The following is a 26920-nucleotide window of genomic DNA, read 5'->3' on the forward strand; positions in this document are numbered from 1 at the left end:
CAAACAATAGATCAACAGAAGATATTTCTGGAAACCCTTGCTTTCTTACCCGGCTTCCACATATAAGCAATTCAATTTCCTCTGGTCTGAATAAGTACTTTAAAGGAGATTCATTGGTCACCATATGAAAACCTCTCCGAAAAGCCTTGAACTGTTTTTCTACCGATTTATTGAGAATGTAGTCAGAATACAGATTGACAAATTCCTGCAGAAAACATTAACCACAAGAATGTCTTATGATGCGTAATACAACAAAATACAAGCTACTGGACTGCACAATGTTTTTATTTTCCCAAAGAAAACACAATCAAGAATATTTTTAAGAATTCAAACTTTACACACACAAAGGAAAATATCTTTAACAATTTCACAGCTCTCTATAATAGACAATGTGTTAGTCACTCATTCATGTTCAACTCTTTGTGATCCCATGGACTGTACCTGGCCAGGCTCCTCTGTCCATGGGATTCTCCAGACAGCAATACTGGAGTGGGTCACCATTCCCTTCTCCAAGGGATCTTCCTGACCCAGGGACTGAACCCAGGTCTCCCACACTGCAGGCAGATTCTTTACACTCTGAGCCACCAGAGGCCACATACACATAAGTTTCAACTTCTATATTAAACAAAACTAAATACAAAAGCTGGGCCTTGATACAATTTTAAAGTTCTCTCAATTAGGTCATGCAAACACAAAAACATTTAAACCATTTATACATCAATTTATAAATGCTAACATTTTTAATAGAGTGCAATGTACTGGAAATGAGCAAACAAGGAAGTCTTTCATGTTTCCTATTCTAAAATATTTGGGAAGCTGCCTACTGTTCTCTGTTTCAACAAAAATATCGGTGTTTCACTTGGTGAGCAAGCTATTGTACCAAATAAAAAATGGAAGATATACTCTGTATCCCAACTTAATTAATATATTTTTTCAAAAACTGTATTAATATAAACATTCTTTTTAAAGGTTTTATATATATCATAATTCCCCTGGGTTGTATTCTGAGTTAGTCCCCCATTTCCAGATGCATACTTTTCTAGTCAACAGAAAACACAAAACTGATTTCTTTAAAATATTTATTCTTCAGTACTTTTCAGATATTTATTTAAGGCACGTGTATTTGTGTGTACATTAGAAGCAATTATTGACCATTTGGTTATAAGGACCTTCCCTAGTTCCTACCCCCTTACAGCCTAATATGAGAGACAGCCTTCTTCCTGCTTCACACCACAGCCACACCGAGCCAGGCACCATCTCCCACTCGGGGCCTCTTTCTTTAGGAGGGGTTCAGTGCCCAACCACGTGCTCTCATGCCAGCCTTCAGTCAAGGTTTAAAGAACTGTGGCTATTTCATTTATAAGAACTTAGTTACTTGATTTCTTTGTACAGATGACATTAGAAACTTCTTTAAAAACTACAAGCATGTGTGCTTTCCCTGGAGGAGGGCATGGCAACCCACTCCAGTATTCTTGCCTGGAGAATCCCGTGGACAGAGGAGCCTGGCGGGCTACAGTCCATAAGGCCGCACAGAGTGGGACACAACTTGAAGCAGTGCACGCACAAACGCACACACATATGCTTTAAAATTCTGTCATTAAAGAGACAAAGACAAGGATGACATAAAAACATTTATTACCTTTCTGTTTTCATTGGTAATTGGAATTTTATCACCATTTTCCTTTAGATCATACATCATCGGATTACCAAAAAGATCTGTCTGAGATATCTGGAAAGTGATCATCATATCATCTTCCACATTCCCTTCATACTCCAGTAAGTCTTTTAAACTCTGATACAGAACCTACCAATCAGAAAAGGAAAAATTAAGGCTACCACAGAACTGTAAAATACAACAATTTGTATCACTCTTCTTGGGAAAAAGATTAAAAAAACAAACCAACAGTAAGAATTAAAGCACAAACATTACCCCTCTTCTAGTAGTTTCTATGCAGACATAAAGAAAGACGGTCAGTCACTGGTAACGCCTACCTCTGCTGAGAAACCCCACACCAGCTGCTTAGCTATGGGTCTCACACTGTGCTCTAACGAGACCCTTAGAGGTATCTCAAGGGTAAGGAGGGGCTGGCTGCAGCCACCAGTGCCCCTGACTAAGGACAGCTCTGACTTAACCCAACAATCTCATGATTCCATTAAAAAAAGAGTTGGAAACACTTTTCTACAGAATCAGCCTTCCCTCTGCAAAGCTGACTTGCTTGTAACAAGTTCTCCTTCAAGTTTTTAAGTGTTTATGGCATTTCAGATAGATAATAAAACAAGTTTATCTTACTAGGTATAAATATTAACAAACATTTCAAATCAAAGCTTTAAAAATTTTATATAAATTAAATTCTATATTTGCTTTTAAATAAAATCTAAAAGAATAAAAAATGACAAGACTTACAGGATGAGAGTCTCCCAAGTCAAGAAAAGTTCCTTTTTTCCCCATTAGCTTCCTGTAGACAACCATGGGAAAATGTACATCCAGTATACAGTTATTGTAAATAGCCAAACCCAGTACTATGCCAATCAGAGTGAACTGACCCTCAGTTTCAAAAGAGGATGGATTAAACCAAAACAACTTTGTAGATTCATCATATGTGAACATACCTGTAAGAAATGATTTTTTTAAATGCATTACTTTCATATTATATTAGATGAACAAATAATTATACATATAAAATACAAAAGTAAATATAAAATAATTATATTTTGCATTAGGGCTTTTTTCTGTTACATCAGGACTTGAGAAAACAAAGTTCAAATACACATAAATGCTACAAATTGTGTAGCATATATTTAAAGTAATAAGCCACTCTGCTGGCATTTTCTAAGTTGGGAAAACTGTTCATTAAATTCAAGTTCTCTAATCTTCTATTAAAACAAATCAGAAATTAACTTGCATTCATATTTTCGCCACTGAATGGCTGAAAAATGCAAAAAAGAATATTTTGAAAATGTTTCACTTATTAAAACATATTTAATCCATATGTACTGTTTTAAAAAACAATTTTGAGTTTCATAGCAAAAAATCTGTTTTCTTCCAAATTGCATAATGGTTCCATGAAGTTTTTCAAGCACCTTTTTAACAAAGATGCCAAGTACTTAAACTCAGGCAAACTTGATAAACTTAAGATTATGTCCAAAACCCAAAGCCATTTAATACACATGTTAACTGTGAGTCAAAAAGTAAAACAAAACTAAGAATTAAATCTAGGAAAGAGGGGGAAGTTCCAATAGAATAAACTTTAGAAATCAACTTTTTTTTTTAAGAAATCAAGCAGTTTTTAAGTTTTTAAAAAAGCTTTAAAAATGTTTCTTCATTTTCACATCCAGTTGAAGTTAAATATAAAGGGAAATTTAAAGGGTCCCCTTGATCCTAAGAACATGAATTTAAGACATTTTTCTAATGCAACTTAATGTTCACAAAATAAAATTTTATAAATTACCTAATTTATACGTGAATCTCAGTTTATATCCAACTTTTTTTTACAGGCCAAAATTACAAAATCTAGTGAAGTGCTAAAAACTTCATTTAATTATAAATATGGTATTAACTGGACCAGAACAGTTAAAAATAATTGTAGTTAATAAATCTGAAGAAATATCACAAATGTATGTGCTTGGACTCAAAAGCTATAAACTATAAATTAATGAGAATGTAAATTACACAGGTCACTACTTTCATCTTTGGGCTTGAAAGATGATAATCTTAAAAGTCCAAGAGATTCCATTTGTGGTACATTTATCTTCAGGTCCCTACGAGAAAAGCTCCATATAAAGGGTGGCTTTTCTAAAATGTTCCGCTTTGATATTTCTATTGTCATCATTTTAATTGCTTCACTCTCAAGCAGAATTGTTTAATGTATGTTTTTTCTTAAAAGTATTTCTGCATATAATGTAAATATACTTTATAACTAAGGTTTAACATTTTTAGATACATAAAGACCTAGAGCTAAAGTTCACCAAAGATATGAAGTTTTTAAATTAATTTTCTATCTCAAAAACACCATGGTTTTTAATGAAGCTTAATATTAATTTTCTATCTCAAAAACAGCACCGATTTATACATCTAAGTTTACTTTGAGCAAATTATATATAAATGACATAATCTTCAGATTATTAAAAAACATTAGCTAAAATACTAAGTCTTACCTTAACTATGTTTATGTCATGAAGTCAAAATGTCTACTTCCATTTATAAGCAGACTAACAACAAATACAGAAAAGTCAATTCAGTGTACACACTGAGAGTCAACAGGAAATGATGTGCATTATTCTACGCCACGTTCTTCACAATTATGATGGTACCTTTAGAGGACTTCTTTTCCTCTAATTGTCATGCATTCGATTTTAAAAGTAAGCAACCCCAGTAACCAAGGTTTATACTGTAGAAATTAAATCAGATCAGAATTATCCAAGAGTATACTATCCAGGAAGCTGTTGTCTTTTTCCTGTTCTACTTTGCCAACTCTATTATTTTGTCTATCAGTGAAACCCAAATTCTTCACTTTCAGACTGACATTTATAGATCAATCTCTCCCAAATCGTGTTCAATGAAAACTCTTCTGGAAAGCAAAACCTACTAGATGTGGGATGGAAAAAGGGTTCTGGAGTCCAAAAAGTGTGAGAAAATATTATAATATTAAGCCCAAGAAATGCTGTAGGAAATAAACCAAATTAATTTGCTATCAATCAGTACACCCAAATTTTGAGCTTGTGAGACATTCTCAATAGTCTTCAGACCATTATTCTATGAAACTCTTATCTCAGAAATGCTATGGGTGATGAGCCTTTTAGATTGAAAAAGAGCAAAACATTTCTTCAACTGTTTTAATGTATCATTCTAAAATGTCTTCAATTTCTTTTACCTAAGAGATAATTTCCTACATTAAAATATTTTGCTAAGTAATCTAAATAAGAACTTGAATGAATGAGTGATGCAGGATCAATCCCAAAAGCCCACAAATTCAGTTATTATCTGTGATTCTAGTTAACTCATACCAAAATCTTCTGTTGCTCTTCATAATTGAAAATATTTGTAAACATAGGTAAATAAATTCTTAATTCAAAAAGATATGACACCATGATCACATCACTAAAATATTTACCAATATCTGGATTGAAGATTTCCTCCACAACCAGCTGAAAAAATTCTTTGGAAACACCTCCCTCATCAACTCCTTGTTCTCCTTCAAATTCCACATACAACTGTTTCTTCAAGTCTGCAGGATTTTCCATAGCGATCATCTCTAGCTAGTGAGTGGAACAAGTGGAAAGAAGATGAAAGCCAGTATTAGGATGAAAACAAAATAAAGTGTAGGGGTAGGAGCAAATAAAAGATAATGCTTTTGATATATTTTAAATTGAAACAGGAAGCAAACTGGTAAAAAGCCAGTAAAGGCAAAGATTTAGTCTCACAGATAATGGAAAAATAGGATAGAAAAGAAACTGGCATAGAATTCTAAAAGGGTTACTTTCTAACTACTGATTTGAAATGAAATCAGAATTAGATTTCCTGTTAATTATGTATATAACAAACCTGGGTTGTAAGATTCGGACATGGGGAAAGAAGTCAAGATAGCAAAAATGCCTCAAATTATTTCACGAGAAACAAAGGAGCACAGAAGTTGACTTAAAACTGTTGACTCGTAATTCTTTATTAGAACAGAAACTCAAGAATTAAGTCTATTAAATCATAAATAACATAATTTCAATCAAGAAAAATACATTTAAGGAAGCAGTTTATGGTCTCTTAATAATACTTTAATATAAATTACCATTTTAATGGATTAGAAACATTTTCTATTCACTTTTTTGAAAGCAGATGAGGCATATATTTGCTGATATCCTTACTCTTAACTTCTTACTAACAGTTATCAAATCCTAGTTTCAACATTTCTTCAACTATAAATCTTTACCAAATGTCTTTTGTATCTATCAAATAATAGTGATTGCTCTCAGTTATTATGAAGTTAATCACAAAATCAACACCGTATTCTAATGTGAAACATTTACATTGCAATTTGTCTTATGTATATGAAATTTACTAACAGCATGCCTGACTGATCATCCATCTTATTTGCCAAAGTGATTTTAAATTTGCCAAAATAGAATATATTTATTAAGGGTATTCAGATTTTTGCAACTATTACAACTAGAATCTTTAAAATGGTTTTGAGCAATGCAAACATCATCAGAGTAAGTATACTATAGTCAGTCCTAAAGTAATTAGTTTAGATAACATCACTATTTTGGACATTCTAATGTGTCTATAAAAAATAAAGTCTCATCAATTCAAGATTCAGGTCAGCTGCCCTAGGTCAATGTTTTTCAAGCTGCCAACTGCAATTCATTAGTGGGCAGCTCAATCCATTGAATGCAAACCAAATAAGTGAAAAAAATCAGAATGCATTACACAGTACTAGCATCTACTATTCTGTGAAATTTGTTTCAATTATACGTACAGGCAAATATGCACAGGAGTAAAACGTATCTTAGGGGTTGCAATCAAAAACATCTGAACAAAAGCCAAAATGATCTCCTGGAAATCAACTGCAGGATTCTGATTCTGTGAATTTAGAATCTTTAAGGAATGTCTATTCTGTACAATAGTGGTCTGTAACACTTGCACAATCACTTTTATGCCAAGTTGCATTAAGATAATTTATTTTTGAGACAGTGTTGCTGTGGAAATATTAAGTTAAATACTTTGTATTCATCCCAACTGTCACTTAATGTTAAGTTTTAACCTTTAAACTTTCGCAAAGAACTCAGCTAAGCCTGTTTCTTCATCTGCAAAGAAAAAAGATAACAGGCTAGTATTATTCCTACTGCAAAGTTGTGAAGGCTTAATAAGAAACAATGCATGAGAAAGCATTCTAGAGCAGGCGATATTTTTAAGATAATGCATCATGTTGTTAACTTTTAAAACAATTTTGCTCTTTTAACAAAAGATTTTCAACTTGATTTTATAGCCGTAGTCTCAAATTTTAAAACTAACTTAGGGGAAAAAAACAGCTCCAGTTGGAAATCTGTTTCAAGTCACTGGCTATAAAGAATTCCAAGGACTAAGTTACAATTATCATTTTAGCTCAAATGTGGTTTACCCACCAGGCCAATATTCCATATTGCCATGAAATCCACTGCTCATACCTGCCTACATGTTATAGAAATGTATATCAGTGTTTATGTACACCTTTACAATACAAACAGGCTTCTATCAATTACAAGGTATTTCAACGTGGAAAAATATAATTACCTGTTATTTAATTATGTGTCCTCTGTCTCTTCCTCACTAGCATTTGTGACTGAGAGGTAACTCCATTATCAATGTAACTGATACTTTTTAACAGATTTGGTGTAGTTTCTAAGGATTCAGAGGGCCCTATTTTCCAGTCTTAGCTCTACCCAAGACACTTCATATAGACAAGTGAAGCAAATTAAACTTCACTCTTAATAACATATTAATGTCTTTCCATTTCCACCAATCTTCACTCTCCATCCCCCACCCTAAATGCCAAAAGAATTTAACGCATCATATTCTATTATTATGGTACTTGTAAAGTAAGGTCACTTTATCTGTTTCAGTTTTATTTGTAAAAATAAGCATACAAATATACTAATAAGTAAGTAAATGTATATGGAACACTGAGATAAATTCCCTGCAAAATTATTAATTTTATTAGTTCTCAAATGTTTTTTTCAGGCTTGGCTAAAAACTTAACAACTCAGCCATTAAAGAACAAAACTATTACGGCTTTAACAACGAAACAAGATACAGCACTTAATATGTCAGGGCACTTTACATGTATCAACTTATTTAATTTTCACAAGAACCTTATCAGGTTGTTAATATTATTAACCCCATTTTACAGAAGCATAACCTGAAGAAATGAGTTTCATAAACTTGTTCGTTAGTCAGTTAAGTGGTAGAACAGAGATTCTAGTTGAGGCAGCAAGCTCTTTACTATGCTCTATTCCTCCTCAATGACTAGCAACAACCTTTTTAAAAATATTGAGTGATTTTTTTCTTCCTTATGCACTTCTGTATTTCTCTTTACATTAAGTATATATTACAATAAATATATATTATGAATCGATATATTCAAATGCAAATATTCATAAAAAGAAGGATTTGAAAAATAGATGGCAACTGGATTTAGTGGGTGAAAATTTCCTATTATTATTTAGATTATCAGATATACAACATGGTTCTGTAAAATATGGTATCATTAATGACACAAATAGTCTATCGTTTACAAAAACTATGTTTGACTGTGGTAACAAACAAAACATAAAATTTAGCAATAACTATTTTGACAAAGGTCATTATTAAGGGACTGCATTTAATTTTATTTCTCTTAAAACAAGCATTTCTATTTCATTATTCAATTACAAAAGACTTAAGAACTAAATGGCAAAGGTAAATTCCTTAAAGTAGTAGACACATACCATTTAAAATTGAATTTTTTAAATCAAAAGCTATCTTGAATATTTGGATATTTGGAAATTGGAAAAATATGTCAATGAACATTCTGAAAAGGAGAATTTACATGCATCCTTCATTTATTTTTATACACAGGTTTTCTTGTTGTTGTCTAGTTACTAAGTTGTGTCCAACTCTTTTGTAACCCCATGAGCTGTAGCCCACCTGGCTCCTCTGTCCATGGGGATTTCCCAAGCAAGAATATTAGAGTGGGTAGCCATTTCCTTTTCTAGAAGATCTTCCCGACTCAGGGATCAAACCCACGTCTCTTGCGTTAGATTCTTTACCACATCAAATTATCGACTAGAATAAGATTTTTAAATTATCCAGACACATTTAGTTTTGTCACTTCTCTATAAATTATACAGATGAAGTTGCTTTATCTTAACTATAAATGTTTGGGTAAGAGCCAAATATATAATCATATCTCCCTGTGTGAGACCAGGAACGGTTAGTTCTATTTACAATTCTGCCATTAATTTCTGTTGGTCAGAATCTGAGTTTCCTTTTCCTCACATGTAACACTAAGGAGTCTGACAAGTTTCACTGCTTTAAACTATTGTTTGGTGCTGAGAATCTACGTAGATCTACTTCATTCTCTTCTACTTAAAGGACATAAACCAAGCATAAAGCTCTTCAGCTAGAATCAACCTTAAGGAACTATAATGGCCACTGCACTAAGCACAATATAGGGAACGGAGAAGATACAATTAAGCATACTGAAGGGCCACAGAGTAATCTAATTCCTAAAGGACTACCTAAAAGTAGTCAGTTGACAAGTAAAGAATCAAGTTTTGTTTCAACAATAATAAAGGGTGTCTATCAAGGAAAATGCTGGGAACTAGATTAGATAGTACCAGCAAAGTCAAAAGAAAAATAACAAAAAAAAAAAGGGGTGAGTGATTTTTAGGAGACTGAGCATGATCTCTGGCAGTCCAGTCATTTGTCCTCATCAACTTTAATCTTTTTTGGACTCTCCTATCCAATTCTACATCTCCTGTTCAGATGTGAGGCGGTTTGGGGCACGTTACCGATGGTAATACTGTCTCCTACAATACTCATACCCTCATTCAATCTCCTAACATAAAAGGTAATTAAAAAATTTTTTAACATTCTCTTCCCTTGGAGATGCTTTCTCTAAGAAAAAATGACAAATTACCTAAAAGATAACTTAAAAGAGCATACAAATAGGTAAATGTATTAGCAAAATACTGTAAATAACCTCGTCACATTAGAACTGTTCTCATTCAAATTCAAAGCTGAGTTCTAAGCCTATTTATCACTGTATTGGGAATTCCCTGGTGGCCCAGTGGTAAAGAATCTGCCTGCAATGCAGGAGACGTTGGGTTCTATCATGAGTTGGGAAGATGCACTGGAGAAGGAAATAATAACCCACTCCATTCTTGTCTGGGAAATCCCATGGACTGCGGCGCCTGGTTGGCTACAGCCCATGGGGTCCCAGAAGAGCTGGACATGACTTGGCAACTAAACAACATCATCACTGTACTCTTTCCTAAGGAACAACAAAAAATAGTGAAAATAAGTTCCAGGGAGAAATATTCCACTAATTTAAGGGTGTAAGGGTAGTTCTTAAACAATCTTGATATCTATTTGTGGAAAGACTACTGATACATTATCATATTTCATTGATTCTTAAAATCTGCTTTTCTATTTTTATACTTTTATGTATCTGAAATCAGGATATAACATAAAATTGATAGCATCTCAAAACTAAACTGGCAGCATTTTTTCTTTTTAATGGTAATAACAGTGTGCCCTACAACCAGTGAATTATATGTTAAGTTTGATAAAAATACTGTAAACACTAATAATACTCCTATTGTCATCAAAAACGTTCCTCCAAAAACTCCAGTTAAGGAACAATCTGCTACTCTGCTTTGAATTACATAGTACACGAAACCACTGAATACTATTTTTCTTTTAAAATAAAAAGTCTGTAATCAGTAAGTGAAGTTACTACCCCTCCCTTCAAGTCAGTCAGTCTTACAATTAATAAACTGACAAATAAGATCCAACAGAAAACATAAGTGCCATATATGTAGTAAATAATTTCCAGGCCTCGTTTATAAACTGAGTAGACATGTTTTAAGGCTTCTTTTAGCTCTTAAAAGTCTAAGACCTTATAACCTTAATTATTTAATTATTAATATTGAACCCACCACAAAGTTTCTCATCTCTTCTTCTTTTCCTGGCGGTACTCTGTAGTTCAAAATTAGCAGGTCGTAAGAAAGTGGTTGGGCTTCCAAGGTGGTGCTAGTAGTGGTAAAGTGTCTCCTACCAACGCAGGAGACATAAGAGACACGGGTTCGATTCCTGGGTCAGGAGGATCCCCCGGAGGGCATGGCAGCCCACTCCAGTATTCTAGCCTGGAGAATCCCATGGACAGAGGAGCCTGGTGGGCTACAGTCCACAGGGGCACACAGAGTCAGACACAACTGAAGCAACTTAGCATGCATGCACACAAGATAGTGGTCAATAGGTTTATTTTGCTTATCAAATTGTGATATAAAAAGATGAGGCTTAAAAAAGGCAAAGTAGGTCTTTGGGGAACAAGATGTTGAAAATCCATCAGTACTTTTCTACAGTGTACCCTGAGAGGATCACCTTACACTACTTGTGTTACATCACCTGCTATGAACGTTCCCTCAACATCTGCAGATTATCGATTTGACTTCCATGATCTACTTTGATGCTTTAAAAAAATCTTTTCACACTGTTATGAAAGATGGAAAGAAGGAAGGGAGAGAAGTGAAGAGCAGAAGAAAATGAGACTAAAATCTGTTTAATGTGTGCCCCTAAGCTCCTCAGCAGTCATGATTCATCTTTACATCTTTCCTGCTTAGCAAAGTGCCTCACACAAAGGGTTTCTGAAATGGTAATATTCAAGTACAGATGTTACCCACTGAACACTAATTAGCTTTGATATAATAAGCCAAACATATGGGGGGAAAAATATGTTAGCATAATTTAAAAGCTCACAGTTAACTTTACTCTAACACTTGCTCAAAGGAAGTCCTTATAAACCAAAATGATTATTTGCTCAAAATTCTGGAGGTTAATTTTTAAAATAGAATAAAATAATTATACAATAAGCACCTAAACTTTTGTAGGTCCTTAATCTTGCTTTACTGGGGTATCAGGGGAATGAGACAGGGGCAGAAAGAGAGTTTAGTAAGGCTCTCAGAAAGGCAGTTAGTAAGGCAGACAATTTTTTAAAACTCTGGATTGAGTCTTACAGAGTTAATTTCATTGCTTTTAAAGGTCAGGTATAACTTTTTGAAAGAATCGATCCCAAACCCCAAGAAGACAAAGATAAAACGTGTAGTTTAGGATTTGCTCTTCTGTTCTAACAATGGAAATTCACAGACAGACCTCAACATGCTTTCTATAAAGCATCATCACTTCCTTATACAATATCCTACCATTCTGCTAAGCTATAGAAAATCAGTTATTGGGTGCCTGAAGATCAGTTATTAAGTACAGTACGTTATTATTCGTGTAGCTCAAAACCACTAAAATAAAATGAAAAGGGCACCAGAAAGCAGCAATGGTAATTACTTCAAGCAACTATTGCCCTTTCCTGTTTCTGGTGAAAAACTGCCTGAGTTTCTTAGATAATGTAGAATCGTCAACACTAGAAATATATTTGATATTAAACACACACACACACACACACAGTAACAGAGAAGTACAGAATTCTGCATCTTTTAATTTCCAAGATGTCCAACAACTTTCCCCACTGATTTAGTTTTATAAATTCTCAGTTTTAAACAAATCTAATTCTAAAACTAAAGTACATTTTGAAATAAGTATCATTGCTTTATAGTTATCTGTGCTATGGGCTCTTTTCCTTTATTAGTATATAAGACTGACTATATCTTAATTTTAGTTGCCATTAAATTTTACTTGAAGTTGATAAAATACAGCTAGCAATGCCAGGTATACCTAATATTATAAATACAACAATACTCTGTGATAAAGAACCCTCTGACAAATGTAAATGTTGGTACATGTGATTGGCAACTGGATTCTCTCTTCTAGTCAGACTTATATTCTTAAATGAGGACACTAAATTTTTACTTTCTGTGGAGGTAAAGAATGAACAAAAAGCAACATTATCTAAAAGAGGGTACATGTATTCTCAGTATTCTCCCAGTTTAATCTCCCTAGATTGGAATGATGATATAGGCACCATTAATTATAAGATTCCTGGAATAGTTGTCTAAGGCCCTGCATACTCCGTATGCATGTTGAAGTGGGAAGAAACTCTCACACCCAGCAGTGCCTCACAGGGATATTCAGGGCGACCCAGCAGGAATGCCCACGAGCAGCATGCTCCAACCTGCACGGGTCACCTTATCTACCTCACACATTTTACACCATGGGATTTTTGGACACCACTTATATTTCATGGTGTGGTATTATCCTACCACTTCTCCCCATTAAGACTTAAATTATCGGGTATCTCTCAAGTCCCCTTGTTCTGTGCTCTAGAACATCCACTTCTCTTCTTCTGAATGAAAAAACTTCGGGGGTTAGTTGTGAAGATTTAGAAAATTTATTCTTTTTCAAAGAGAGAGTTACCATGATACAAGACAATCAATATTTTGTGGAACATTTATAAACTTGGACAGGGCAACAACAAAAGTATAGTACTTACAATAAAAAAAAAGTCAATGTGTTCCTATACTATATAGTATCATATACATTCACCCACCTCCCCAAAAAGTCACTTATAAAATGAATTCACTGAACTGTATCACAGCATGCCCATCATTAGATACTGGATCTAGTACTAATTTTTAAACAGTAGCCCAACTTACCCGGACAAGTGCATCATCTATGATATGGTCACGTCTGACTTTGAGTCTCAAATATGGATTCAACTGCTGTCCTTGAACTAAGCTGTAGAGAACAGTAATTCTTCGTTCACTGTACATGCGAATTCTATTGTCATAATATAATCCCAAATTCTTTGTGACAGCATTCAGTATAAAGGGACATGTCATAAAAGAGAACTTGTTCTCTGTTTCTACTTTGAAAAAAGTATAATCTTTATCCATTTCTAGAACATCATTCAGTGGTTCATTAATAAACTCTTCAAAAGGGATAAGTGGTTTTCGACAATCCAGAGTTTTAACAGCAAGTTCAGTTTCCAGTGGGTCCACTCGAGGACCTTTCTTGTTCCTTCTTTCTTCTCCCAATAACTCCTGAAGTGTCAATTCACTGGACTCAGGAAGGGGCTCTTCATCATCTTCTTCATTATGATTTGTGTCTACCTCCCCTCCTACTACATTTGCATAGTAAACCATTTTCAAGCACTTGGAAGCAGCAACAATAGCATCATCATCGTTCACTAAATTTCGATTGTTAAAGTCAGTGCTTATGACTTTGTATGTAATAAGCTGCTGAAATGTTTCCATCATTCTCCGAATCTGGTCTGCACTGTATTTAGACCACAGTCTGACCAGTTTTCCTTGGGCTGCAAGGGGTAGCTTACTCATTGCTTTGCAAAATAGTGGCAAAGCCATTTCCAGATATTCAGGACTGTGGAGATTTCTATTCTCCATGACAATAATGAATAAATTCAGATAATTAGGATCTCGGGAGTATACATTGTGATACGTCAAGTCACATTCCACATTAGGTGACAAATACACAAGTGCATTGAGAAAAGCAGTTTCTATTTTCTCATTAGAGAGCAATCTGGTGTAGACCCTTCTAATAGCCTCAATATCCACAGACACATCATCAGGGCCTAACTTTTGTAAGTTGTTATCTCCTTGTGAGCTGTCACTTATCCTTGAGGAAGATGCTTCTGAATCCTCCTCCATAGCTGCTGCGGAACATGCAGCCTTTTCCTTTTCGTCTTCATCTTTATCTTCGTCCTTTCCTTGAAGAGATTTCAGTTCTTCCTTGGTGTGTTGTTTGACTTTCCGAAAGCTTTGTACCAATGCTTCAGCACTAGAAAAAACTCTTCCAATAACACGAATTAAAGGGGAATAATCCTCTCTCTCTCTACATAATTCAAGAATTTCATACACCATCTCTTCGGTTAGGTAAGTCACATCTAGAAAATCAGGAGAAGAGAGAACATTTATTTTCGTAACATACACGCACGTTTGCTTTAATAAATTCTAGTGAAAACAAAATAGCCAAATATTTTACACTAAATACCACTTGTGATTTACAACTTTTAAAAAGTGTCTTGATTCAATAAACAAAACATGCTTATCTTTTTTTCCCAATGTACTAGTAACAGGAGTACAACCTTACTCATTCTTTTGTATTCTATATACACAGCTTTTAATGAGCTCAAACTCTTTTCACAATGATGGCATATATTAACATGCACCATTAACTGTAAATATGAATCAAGGATATCATGTGCTGACTCATCACATTCCTCACTGTAGACCAGAAACAACAGTGTATTTCTGAGAGATTTCTCATTTCACTACTGTTTACAAAAGACTAGAACTGAGGCAATGTTTTCAGAAAGGTTTCTTCAGAGTCTTCTTCTGGAAACAGCCCATGTCCTAAAACCAAACCAGTTCCTTTCTGAGTCTTCCTTTATAGCTTTTTTTTATTTTTTTATTTTTTCAGGGTGACCATTCTGTGGGTGACAGAGAAGAATTAATATATCACTAACCATACACTCTGAAGTTGACAGATACTGCCACATGCAGCCAAGTAATAGGCTGGAATAAATCTTACGCAGGAACAGTAAACAGTTACAGAGTAATTAAAAACAGAGTGGGAAGAAGGCAACTTACAAGCAGACAACAGGAACGCCACTGCTGCTGCTGCTGCTAAGTCGCTCAGCCACGTCCGACTCTGTGCGACCCCACGGACAGCAAGCAGCCCACCAGGCTCCTCCGTCCACAGGATTCTCCAGGCAAGAACACTGGAGTCGGATGCCATTTCCTTCTCCAAAACATACCACTAGTAGTCACCAAAATTTACTTCCTCTCCTTTCTGGGTACAGAGTTGGACACTTTCTCCTTCTTTCCCAGCTTTCTGAGATAAGTGCTACTTTCAGGCCAAGACATTTCTCCTTCTGGCTAATGGGATGACACTCCTAGGATGGTTCTGAAAATCGTGTTGAGGATAACAGTTGCCAATAAAGCTCCATCTTTGAATGACTGTGTGAAACAGAACTCTGCCAATCCAGGATATTATGATTGTTGGATGAGCTAGAAATAAATTTCCACTGTTTGTAATAAGATAGCATTCTTTCTGGAGTCTACTTAGTATTACAGTCTAGCTGATCCTTACAAGAAGCCTTTCATTTCCCCCACCTTGACTTCAGAGTGTTTAAAATACAAGTAATGATCATCTCCCCTAAACTGATGTTACCACTGTTTTTTCAGCTTGTAATATTTAAATCCATGGGAGTTTATTAAGATTTTCTATTATATCCATTCTTCCCTATAAAGAAATAATATCCTAAGGCAAAAATGACAGGAGGTCATGAAAGGCCAGACTGAAATCAACTTACTACATATTTTCAGAGTTACAATAATGCTAACAAGGTGAAATTCTAATGAAATCACGGAAGAAATAAAAAAGAAGAGAACACTTCAAGGATTTTTTGAGATAAAAATATCTGGAGCAATGGATTGTTACAGACACGAAAAAGTTTGTTGCAGTTTGCTGGAATTCATTTTACTTCCCTCTGGTATCTGTCTTTAAATACTGTGGCTTAGGCCTACTTCTCAGCTTTTGCTATTAGACTTTTTATATCTGCCATTATCATCTTTCAGAAAAACCAGACAACCCTATGACTCTCATTATCTTAATGACAAAATTTAAATCTATATGTATATTCCCTTGATAGGAACAGAGTAAGTATGGAAGTTATGGAATGCATGAGTACTTAAGAGGAGTGCCACTGCATGAGACACATTAGAAAAAGAAAATCTCCATGTGTTCCTTCTCGCACACTTTTCTTACGCAAGAAAAAAAATACAAACCCACACACAAAAATGAATCTTACCACATGATTTTCTAAAACTCCGAGTTCTCATCTTACTCAAATGTTGATTTATTTTGTGCAACTTAATCTGAGTTTTTATAGTGTTTGACCTTTTCAAAGAAGGTACTGAGGAAAACAATGTAAAACATTCAAACTCAAAAAGTAGTAAACTCCAATGCTTGGGAACATCATACAATACGCAGTGTGTTGACTTAACACCTCATATATCATAAAACTCCCATGAAATTCAACTAAGAAAAAAAAAACTAACAACTTTAAAATTAAAATTAACTATAATTTACTCATTCCATAATCAATTATCAACTAAAAAAACACTCAGAAAAACCCATCCTACTATCTGAAATAAGCCTATATAATTACAAATTTTCACTACCAAAGCTGAGAAATATACCTCAGTAGCAGTACTTTTTCTGTTATAACTTGCATTTGTATCAGATAGTGTGTGCTCAGTCGTGTCTGACTCTTTACGATCCCATGGGCTATAGGCCATCAGCGTCTGTCCATGGAATTTTCCAGGCAAGAAAAATGGAGTGGTTTGCCATTTCCTACTCCAGAAGTTCTCCCTGACCCTGCGATCGAACCCTGCACTGGCAGGCAGATTCTTTGCTACTGTGCCATTGGTAAAGCCCGAAAGTATAAAAGAAAATGTTTTAACAGTCAACAATTTATTGCATATTATAAGTACTTCAATAAAATAATACTTCAATAACAACAAATTATGGGATACAATAATAAATGTATTTTAAATGAAAGTACATAAGCAAAAGTGTTTCAATGCTATGGTCATTAAATAAAAGGAATGAGTGAAAATAGCCTTTAAAACGGTAGAAAACCAAATTTCACTTTACAAATCAATAGCAAAGAGAAGAATAAATACTCTGGGCAAAGATAATTAAAAAATCTGAAAGTTCCAAGTATTTGTGTGTGTGTATTCTGATCCTTAATTATTATCAAACATGTCTGGCATTACTCAAAGTACTCAAATGTTTTGACAGGTAAGATTAACCAATTACTAAAAGGATATGAAATATTTAATGACCAAACACAATATCTCATAACTAACAGAAGAAGGCCTATGTTTAATGCTGGCTAATACCCCAAGACTTTTGTGTCCTGAGCCATATCAATTTAGTTTGCATGGCTATATTAACTTACATTTTCTACTGTAATTACCTCTTAACTCCAAAGGAAGGACTAAAATCACTTCATGTCTGAAATGTGATCCTCTGAAACTGTTCTCTTCCCTCCAGGTCTCTAATACATCTGGGCAGACACTTTATGCTGGCTAACTCCAAATTCATTCACCAATCTTTATCATGACATGCCATTATGAAAGAAACTGCAAAAACTAAACACTAGTATTCCAATTCTCACTTGTACTTGCAGGACCGATTTATGAAACAGGTCTGCAGACGTAAGTGGAAGTCTATCGGTAGACTTCTGAGGGTTTGCTTTCCTGATAAATGAGGCAAACATGACTAATTCATATTTTGAGTAGAAAAAAAATCATTTATTTATTAGTAGATAAAATATGCTAACTAGTATCACCATTTCAAATTATGAAAACAAAGACTATAGAGGTAACATCATAAAACTGTCCTTTAACAAATTAAGAAAAAAAATCTGCTGTGATCAGTTGTGTCCAATCCTTTGGGACCCATGGACAGTAGCCCATCAGGCTCCTCTGTCCATGAAACTTTCCAGGCAAGAATACTGGAATGGATTGCCATTTTCTACTCCAGGGGATCTTCTGACCCAGGGATCCAACCCATGTCACCTATGTTTTCTGCATTGGCACGCAGATATTCTACCATTGCACCACCGGGGAACATTTCAAGACCACTTTTCATACTGGCTAGTAAAAATTATCAAACTGTGGAAGAAATAAAAATGGAGCACTGCAAATAGTTTTCGTGATTTTGAATACTCAGATATGTTTATAGGAAAGAGAACAAGTGATATATTTTGTTTATTAACTTTAAGAAGATATATTGGTAAAACAATGTTATTAATAAAAATCTTAATCTATCCCTTTAATCAAAAGAATGACAGCTTTGTCATCAAATACTTACGCAGAGGATAATTTTAGTCATGTAGATAATTATTGTCATTATGACAAATGGACCCTTGTACTGTACAACATATAGAATTTCTTAATATGATTTTACCTCTACTTTTATATTTACTTTAGAGTAAAAGACATTTTAAAATGCAAATGATTAGTGAATGAACAGCTTCCAAATGCTGAACCACCAAAATACCAGATTTTATCACACCACAAATCTCATCTTTGGTCCTTAATACCAGACTGGCAACACATTCTTTTACAGCCACAACTCTTTAAGAACAAATCCTTAGGTTTGTTCTATTAAAAACACATAGGCATCTTCCTCTAAACTTCAAGAATCTTTTCCTGGGAAGTGTGAAACTGCTAACTGGAGTGTATTTCCCATTATTTTAATGGGAAAAAAAATTACAACATGTTCTTTTAGGATAATGCAAAAAAATCCTAATTTCTTAATATGCAACCAGTACATGGTAAGTAGCTATTATAAATAACTATCCAGTTAGGACATAGGACACTGTGCTTCCTAATCATCAAATCATAAAGTTGTTAACACTGCATGCCGTAAACATGGCCTATGTTATGGACAGCAATGTTCTAGACCCACACACCCTTTTGTTGACATGTCACGCCCTTCAGAACATTTTCAAGTGTTTCTGACATTCTACGAATTCTGCATAAAAAGTACCAATATTTTATCCACATAGTGTTTTGCTTAAAATGTTACGCTGAATCTTTCAGACATAAGTATAAATTAGTTAAAAAGACACTGCATTTTGAGATATAAACATTCATAACATTTGGGTATCAATAAAAGGAGGCATTTTACTGAGAAAACAATAATTGAGACATTTTTGTATGATATACATATATATTTTATGATATGTATATTTGAATAATACTCTTAATCTATACCATTTTATACTTAAATTCTCATGCAAAATCAGAGTTTAGGGTAGACTATTCAATACCCCAAACTGAAACTAGAGCCAGCAAATATAATTAACACTCAAAAATACTAGTGGCGTTGATGCATTCATAATTCCTAGTAGAAACATATGATAGTAAATACAAATGTTGCCAGAAAAAGGGGGTGGGAAGAAGAGTGTTGCAGACTGGAAGAACAAACTGCTAAATTATACAGATTTGAGCTTAAACAGTACAGGAAGACTGGGAAGAGGTACTCAGTAAGTACCTCTAAGATAAAGCACATAGCCAAAAAGAAGATGGGTACACCCATCCTGCATCATAACCCCCAACGGCTTGTTGCATTCAACTGTGACAGCACACCCTACATCCATAGTAACTGCGGTTCTCGTGATACACACCTCCTGGGAGAATGCACATAATGTGGTGGTGGGTCCGTCTCTCAGTCGTGTCTGACTCTTGCAACCCCACAGACCTGCCAGGCTGCTCTGTCCATGGGATTCTCCAGGCAAGAGTAATGGAGTGGGTAGCCATTTCCTTCTCCAGGGGATCTTCCCCACCCAGGAATCAAATCCGGGTCTCCTGCACTGCAGGCAGATTCTTTACTGACTGAGCTATGTGGGAAGCCCTACTTTTACATTATACGTATTAACAACGTTCCCTTATTTATCTACGGTGTGTGCTAATTCAAAGAATAGAAATATTCACACAATAAAGTTGTATAAAGTTATAAGAACTGCTTTATTGTGGAAACGAGTAGAAGCTATAACACAACTACATTTCACCAATTAATTTAAACTTGATTCAAGTGACGTTACTGAAAACTTTACAGAGATTTAACTTATATACCTCCTAAACAAAAAGCTTCCTCTTTTAAAACAGAATTACCTCTGGGCAGAGCTGTCATTCATTCAGAAATTCAATTAGCTTGCTTCTAATACTGATTTGCCTTCACTGGGAGAAAGAAAGCTTGGGTGATTAAAAGAATAAAAAAATTAACAGTTTTGGAATACAGGATCATTTAGACAGCAAAGTAAGGCTTGGCTGGAGTCTACCATTGTTAGGTAATGATTCTTGGCAGTATGAGTGTGCTAAATGCCTGGGAGAAGGTGAGCATGATATGGAAAGAATAAATTAGAAGGAAAAACATTATTCTTCAGGTAACTATTACAGCATTTGCAGTGTCTTCAGAAATAGAAATTCCTCTTTCTGCTCCGTCTGCTATATAGTGCTCAGGTTCCAAAACGCATTCCAGATACTTAGGCCAGCTATTCTAATAGCTAATTGACTTCATGGCCCAGTTTATGTGATTAACTACTACGTAACACATTTTTCCTAGTGGAAAACATTTAATATTTCTAATCAATCCATTAAGAAAGGAATTTGGAAATATAATTCCAAAAAAATATATAATATATTTTGGAAATATAATCTGCTTCTAATTAGAAGACCATAAGAATAGTGAAAGAGTTAAATCATTAACTCAATTATTATTTAGTTCTGCCCTTTTCCACATAAAAATCAATTCCACTATAAACATGAGCTTCCCTGGTGGCTCAGACGGTAAAGCGTCTGCCTACAATGCAGGAGACTGGGGTTCGATCCCTGGGTCGGGAAGATCTCCTGGAGAAGGAAATGGCAACCCACTCCAGTATTCTTGCCTGGAAAATCCCATGGATGGGGGAACCTGGTAGGCTACAGTCCATGGGGTCGCAAAGAGTCGGACACGACTGAGCAACTTCACTTCACTATAAACGTGTCCTAAGCAAATGACAACAGCAACACCACACATCTTGAAAATCTCTAATTTGGTTTTCAGTAAAAAAATTCTCAATTAAAAACAGAACAACTTACCTTTAAAATCATCTCTTGCTCCTTGCCCGTCCTTCTTGTTCATTTTTATGTCAGAACAGTTGTTAGAGGCACCTTTAGAGTTTTCAAGGTAAGCTGAGCTTGCTCCTTTCTTGGAGGGATGAGGATCACAGAGTTTTGCATTAATCTTATAAAGCTCGAGGGCTTTAATAGCTGCTGCATTGTTATCCATACGACGAAAAGTTGGACAGGAAGCACAAAACTCATTCGTGCAGGCCTCATTTCCACAGCCCTCAGTTAACTGGTGGTAGTAGCGTTCTATTAGATGTTTTGCAGCTGCTCGCTTCCTGTACCAGACATTCAAACAATAAGCACAGTGATTAGTACAGCTCTCAGGTACAGAGCTCAACAGACCATCAGCAAGGCAACAGTTAGTCAAGCACTGAAGTAATAAACTTGCATATTAAGATGAAGTATAGAAAACAGAGACGCACTACTTACACAAAACCTTTAACTGGAGAAATATTTGATAGCTATTTCCTAAGACCTATGAATACCAATCTCTGTCAAAATACTGTTTTCATAGAATGTGCTTTCCTTTGGTATGGTGAGTGGGGCTTGTTTGATGTGTTTTAATTGTTTAGCACAACAGTTGAAAAGTTTTGTGGCTAAGAGGTTTAGTATTTTATCACTTTATAATTAACACTAAGAAAATGAAGAGTCTAAAGTACCATTCCAGCTTTCTTTTATATAATCCCCATTTTGTTTCAACAGTCTGTAAATACTTGATTGATAACAAGATTGATTAACACAGAACTTCTATGTGGAACAAAAAAGTGCCCCTCCTTCACTATATGAAGAATTTTAAAAGATATTTATAAGTAAAATACTCAAAGCTTGTATTATATTGCAAGAAAGTGGTTCAAAACATACTACCCTGAACCCAAAAGGTGTCATTAAACCTTCCTCAATACCATGGTACCATTAATACTATTAATACCTCATTAATACCACACCATGGGAATACTGAATATTTTAAATTCTCTTTAGAGCAAAATCTTATATCCCTCTTACTTTGTGAGCTTAATGTATGTGAATTAATGTTTCATTACTGCTATTCCAGAAGACCTAGCAAGGTCAGTGAAAGCGAAAGTGTTAGTCCCTTAGTCATGTCGGACTCTTTGCAACTCATAGACTCGTTGCAGGCTGACTCGTAGGCTGCAGAACCAACTCATTGGAAAAGACCCTGATGCTTGGAAAGACTGAAGGCAGGAGGAGAAGGGGACAACAGAGGATGAGATGGTTGGATGGCATCACCGACTCGACAGACATTAGTTTGAGCAAGCTCCGGGAACTGGTGACGGACAGGGAGGCCTGGCATGCTGCTGTCCATGGACTCACCAAGAGTTGGACCCGACTGGGCAACTGAACTGAACTGAACTGAGACTGTAGCCCACCAGGCTCCTCTGTCCATGGAATTCTCCAGGCAAGGAAACTGGAGTGGGTTGCCATTTCCTTCTCCAGGGGATATTTCCGATCCTAGGGATTTAACCCAGGTCTCCTGTATTACAGGCAGACTCTTGACCATTTGAGCCACCCAGGGAAGCCCAGCAAGAATACTGAAGAACGGGTTATTTCATCAAGTTAAGAAGCTGGACTAGATTTCTATCTTTACTGTTTATTCAAATCTTAAGATCTATATACTTCTACTACTATTGATGCTATAAGAAGACCATAACTTTGAGTAGTCTACTGGATTAAAAAAAATCATAATTCATAGCTATTCCTTTTGGTTCCAAATACACATGTAGGAATAAAAACATCAAATAATCATAACTAGAAAAAATAATTTACCTAATTTAATTCTTAAGATGTTCTTACAATTATCTCACAAACATGAAGGACTAAATGGCAAACAGTATTAGAGTTTACATCTTGTTAATCGTGAGATACATCTTGTTAATCATGAGAAACAGAACTCACAAGAAGACAAATAAGGGACACATCAGTAAGTTCAATTTTGTCTCAAAAGTAGGACTTTGTCTCTAAACTATCAAGGTAAGTGACAAACAGTAATAAACACATTCAATTCATTCTGCTGCTATGTTTTTCAGAAGTTCCATGCAAATTTACCACTCACTACATGCAAATAGAGGAAAAAAGAAAAACCCAAAAAATGCTCTTAAAAACTGCATGAACATGACTTGAGATATCTTATTATATGCAGTTATAAATAATTCCACTCCTGAAAATTAAAATATATTATTCCAAATATATCACTGTGCAAAATATTAAAGTGACAACATGTAAAGAGAAGTAAAGGATCTGTAAGATTTATGCCACACTTTGCTGCTTCTTCAAAAATGCAATAGCTTTCCCTAGTGAGAATATAAATAAATATGCATTTTCTTTCTAGAAGTAAATTATTACCATGCATCAAAAGTCTTAAAAGTGAATATGATGATCAACCATATGAACCAAAGATCCCATTTTTGGTGAAATAGGACAGCTTTGCAAAATACGATGTTTCTATAAAGTCTGGGAAAAAACTGACATACCATAAAAATAGGAGATTACTAAAAGGAACTGATAACCATCCACACAATGGAATAAATAAAAATTATCAAGATCTGAATTCAGCATAGATCATTAATTGATCTTTTAATTGTAAAAGTCAGTCACAAAGTACTGTCATAATTAGCCATTTTTATTTCAAAGTGTTAATAGCCATTTCTCTGAATGTGATTGGATGGGTTTTTTAAATTATTCTATTATGTTGCTTGTAAGTTATTTTTTCTATAACAGTACTTATTTAAAATTAATGAATATGAATGGGGAAATGTTAGTGGTTTTAAAACTTCATATATATGATTTGAATGGCTTCCAGGTTTACTAAATTATCAATATGATTTTTTGAAGATTAGTTTCGAAGTTCAAAATACCAAAAATAATTTAGCTACTTTTAATAAGAATGTCAGGTTTTGTCCTTTAAAAAAAAAAAGTCATATACATAATGCTTTTGAATGCAATGCATAAACAATTGTGAACACTAAAAACAGAACAAGACTGAGAAATCAGAAAACTGGCTTTAAGTCTCAAAGTAGCTGTACTATCGAGCCTCAGTTTCCAATCTTTAAGGCTCCTTTCAGTTCTAAATCTGTAACAGGGAGGTGAGCAAAGTACAAGCACTTATTGAATAGCTGGTAACATACTGGACACACTGCTAGGCACTATGACATAGGTTATCTCATCTGAGTTCCATAACTCTGAGGATTATTGTCAGTCTACAGCCAAAAAGGGACACAGAGTCAAATCATGTATCCAAGGTCACACAAACGTAACTGCAGAACTTGGATAAAAACAGGAGTCCAGAGGCCTTCCAGCTTCAGAGTCTAAGTCTACTATACTGTCTTACAGAAGGTGATACATTTCAATTCCAATTCTTTTTTTTTTTTTTTACATTTCAATTCCAATTCTTAACAATAGTAGTACTAAAAACTTTTATGGAAAAAAAAAATTCCATAAATAGTATGGAACTGAAAAAAGTAAAATGCATTCTGAAAAACCATAATTTGAATCTCATATTTATGGAATATCTGGCATCATACAAGAACACAAGCTTCTTGAGGAACAGGGAGCACTCTATTCGGCAAAGTAAACATACCTATTTTTTGAAGACCTACATGTTAGGCATTTTACAGATACTCTCACTATGGAAGATAGTAAACCCTGTAAGTTAAAAGCTCACACTCAGGCCAAACTGCCCAAGTTCACGTGCTGGCTCTGCCTCTTAGTAACTATGTGACCCTGAATAAGTTTACTTAAACCTCCTGTGTCTCAGTTTCCTCAACTTAAAAATGATGGTATACAGGGTTATTGTGGCTGTGAGAGAACTGAATGAGTTACTATATAAAGTCCTTAGAACACTGCATAGCACACAGTAAGCACAATGTGTTAGCCACCGTTACTGTTATAATTGTTACCACCATCCTAAAAGTCTCTAATTATGGTCAAAGGAGTTACATAACTAGTCACACATTTTATAAGAGGTCTGAACCCAGGTTTGACTCCAAACCTTGGGCCTTTAATACCATTAAGAATAGATTTAAGAGTAGGCCCCTCTATCTGATCCACTTCTCTGCCCCAAGACTTAGAAATAGCAGCTAGACTGATGAGACAAGACTGAAAGGCCAAGCCAGAATCTCCATGTTATCAGTGGGATCAACCATACCAAGCATTTTTTTCTTCCCTCACTTCACTGACACCTGGAATTACCTGTACACAATTCTGTATCCCCATCTAATTAAGAGCATATAAAAAGGTCTCGACATTGGGAAATGTGTACGCTAATAATGACATTTTGATAATTAACCTGTACAAGATTAATCCCTATATATTAAGAGTTACCAATTCAAAGATCACAGACCAAATCTGTCACCTCTTTTTTTAAAAGCTCTGTAGGCTAGGAATTGTTCTTAAATTTTAAATGGTTGAGAAAGTCAGTTAAAAAAATAACATCTTGTGACATGTAAAAATTACATGAAATTCAAATTTTAGCATCCACAAAGTATTACTTAGAACATAACCACGCTCATTCATTTACATGTTGCCTACTGCTGTTTTCACACTAAAGCAGCATAGTTGAGTAGTTTTCAGAGATTGTAGTCTAGCCTGCAGAGCCTAAAATAAATACCACGTGACAGAAACAATTTCCCAACTCTTAATTTAGAGACTGTGCCCTCCAGTGATGCTTCCACCCAATCATGTGGCCTCCTCACTCTTTTCAGTCAGCAAATCAGTGCAATAAAATGTGTAACTCCCTCAAATGTGAAGAAAGAAGGGAGGGAGGAAAGGAAAGGTAAAGAAGGGACAAGGAGAGAGAAAGAGGAGGAAGAAAATGAGAAAACAGGAAAGATGTGAAGAAAGGTGCTTTCCCTACTGGTTCCATCTTATGGGTCATTCAAAACCACCCCAAGATGGGTTCTGGCTTACTTTCTATAATTTCCTTACATCTTACTTTTATTCTATACAAAAAACAAACCAAGTACTTTATAACATACTGACTTTTTATAAAAGGTACTTCTTATCAAATCCTGTGAAACCATCTAGTGAGAGTGCTGTCAATGCTCTTGACTCTTAACATTACTTACACATTTAAAACAAGCAGTACTTTCCACTGACTTATTTAATTTCTACGAATCAGTAACAGTCCTACAAGTAAATGTTCTATGGAATAAATCATATGTCGAGGGCAAGTTACTCTAGAAAACTTTGCAGAAATCTTTTTAAGAATGGTTTCACCTTCAGGGAAAGGGATGTCAGTGACTTTGAAATGTATGGGGATAAAAAGATGGATTGATGAATAAAAGTAGAAGGGTAGATATGTGACAAAGCAGTGTAAATAATAAAAGCAGAACCTAGATGACAAATGAGATGAAAAAATCTAGTAGAGGTGATGGAATTCCAGCTAAGTTACTTCAAATCCTAAAAGATGATGCTGTGAGAGTGCTGCACTCAACATGCCAGCAAATTTGAAAAACTCAGCAGTGGCACAGGACTGGAAGAGGTCAGTTTCCATTCCAAATTGCAAAGAAAGGCAAAGCCAAAG

General features: G+C 34.9%; 1 protein-coding gene across 9 annotated transcripts in view; it reads right to left on the minus strand.

The window, feature by feature from the left end:
- Positions 1-26920, minus strand: part of UBE3A (ubiquitin protein ligase E3A) — a 92015-nt gene that overhangs the window by 9987 nt on the left and 55108 nt on the right. For all 9 annotated transcript variants that reach the window (XM_043921417.1, XM_043921415.1, XM_043921409.1 and 6 more), the window contains 6 exons: positions 21355-21659; positions 13333-14579; positions 5112-5256; positions 2405-2610; positions 1640-1804; positions 50-205 (listed from right to left, as the gene is read on the minus strand). In XM_043921417.1, the coding sequence (XP_043777352.1) occupies positions 50-205; positions 1640-1804; positions 2405-2610; positions 5112-5256; positions 13333-14579; positions 21355-21544 (2109 nt within the window). In that variant the 5' untranslated portion in view covers positions 21545-21659. The remainder of the gene's footprint in view (positions 1-49; positions 206-1639; positions 1805-2404; positions 2611-5111; positions 5257-13332; positions 14580-21354; positions 21660-26920) is intronic.

Source organism: Cervus elaphus, chromosome 13 (assembly GCF_910594005.1).
Source record: "Cervus elaphus chromosome 13, mCerEla1.1, whole genome shotgun sequence".
In the NCBI taxonomy this organism is placed as follows: domain Eukaryota; kingdom Metazoa; phylum Chordata; class Mammalia; order Artiodactyla; family Cervidae; genus Cervus; species Cervus elaphus.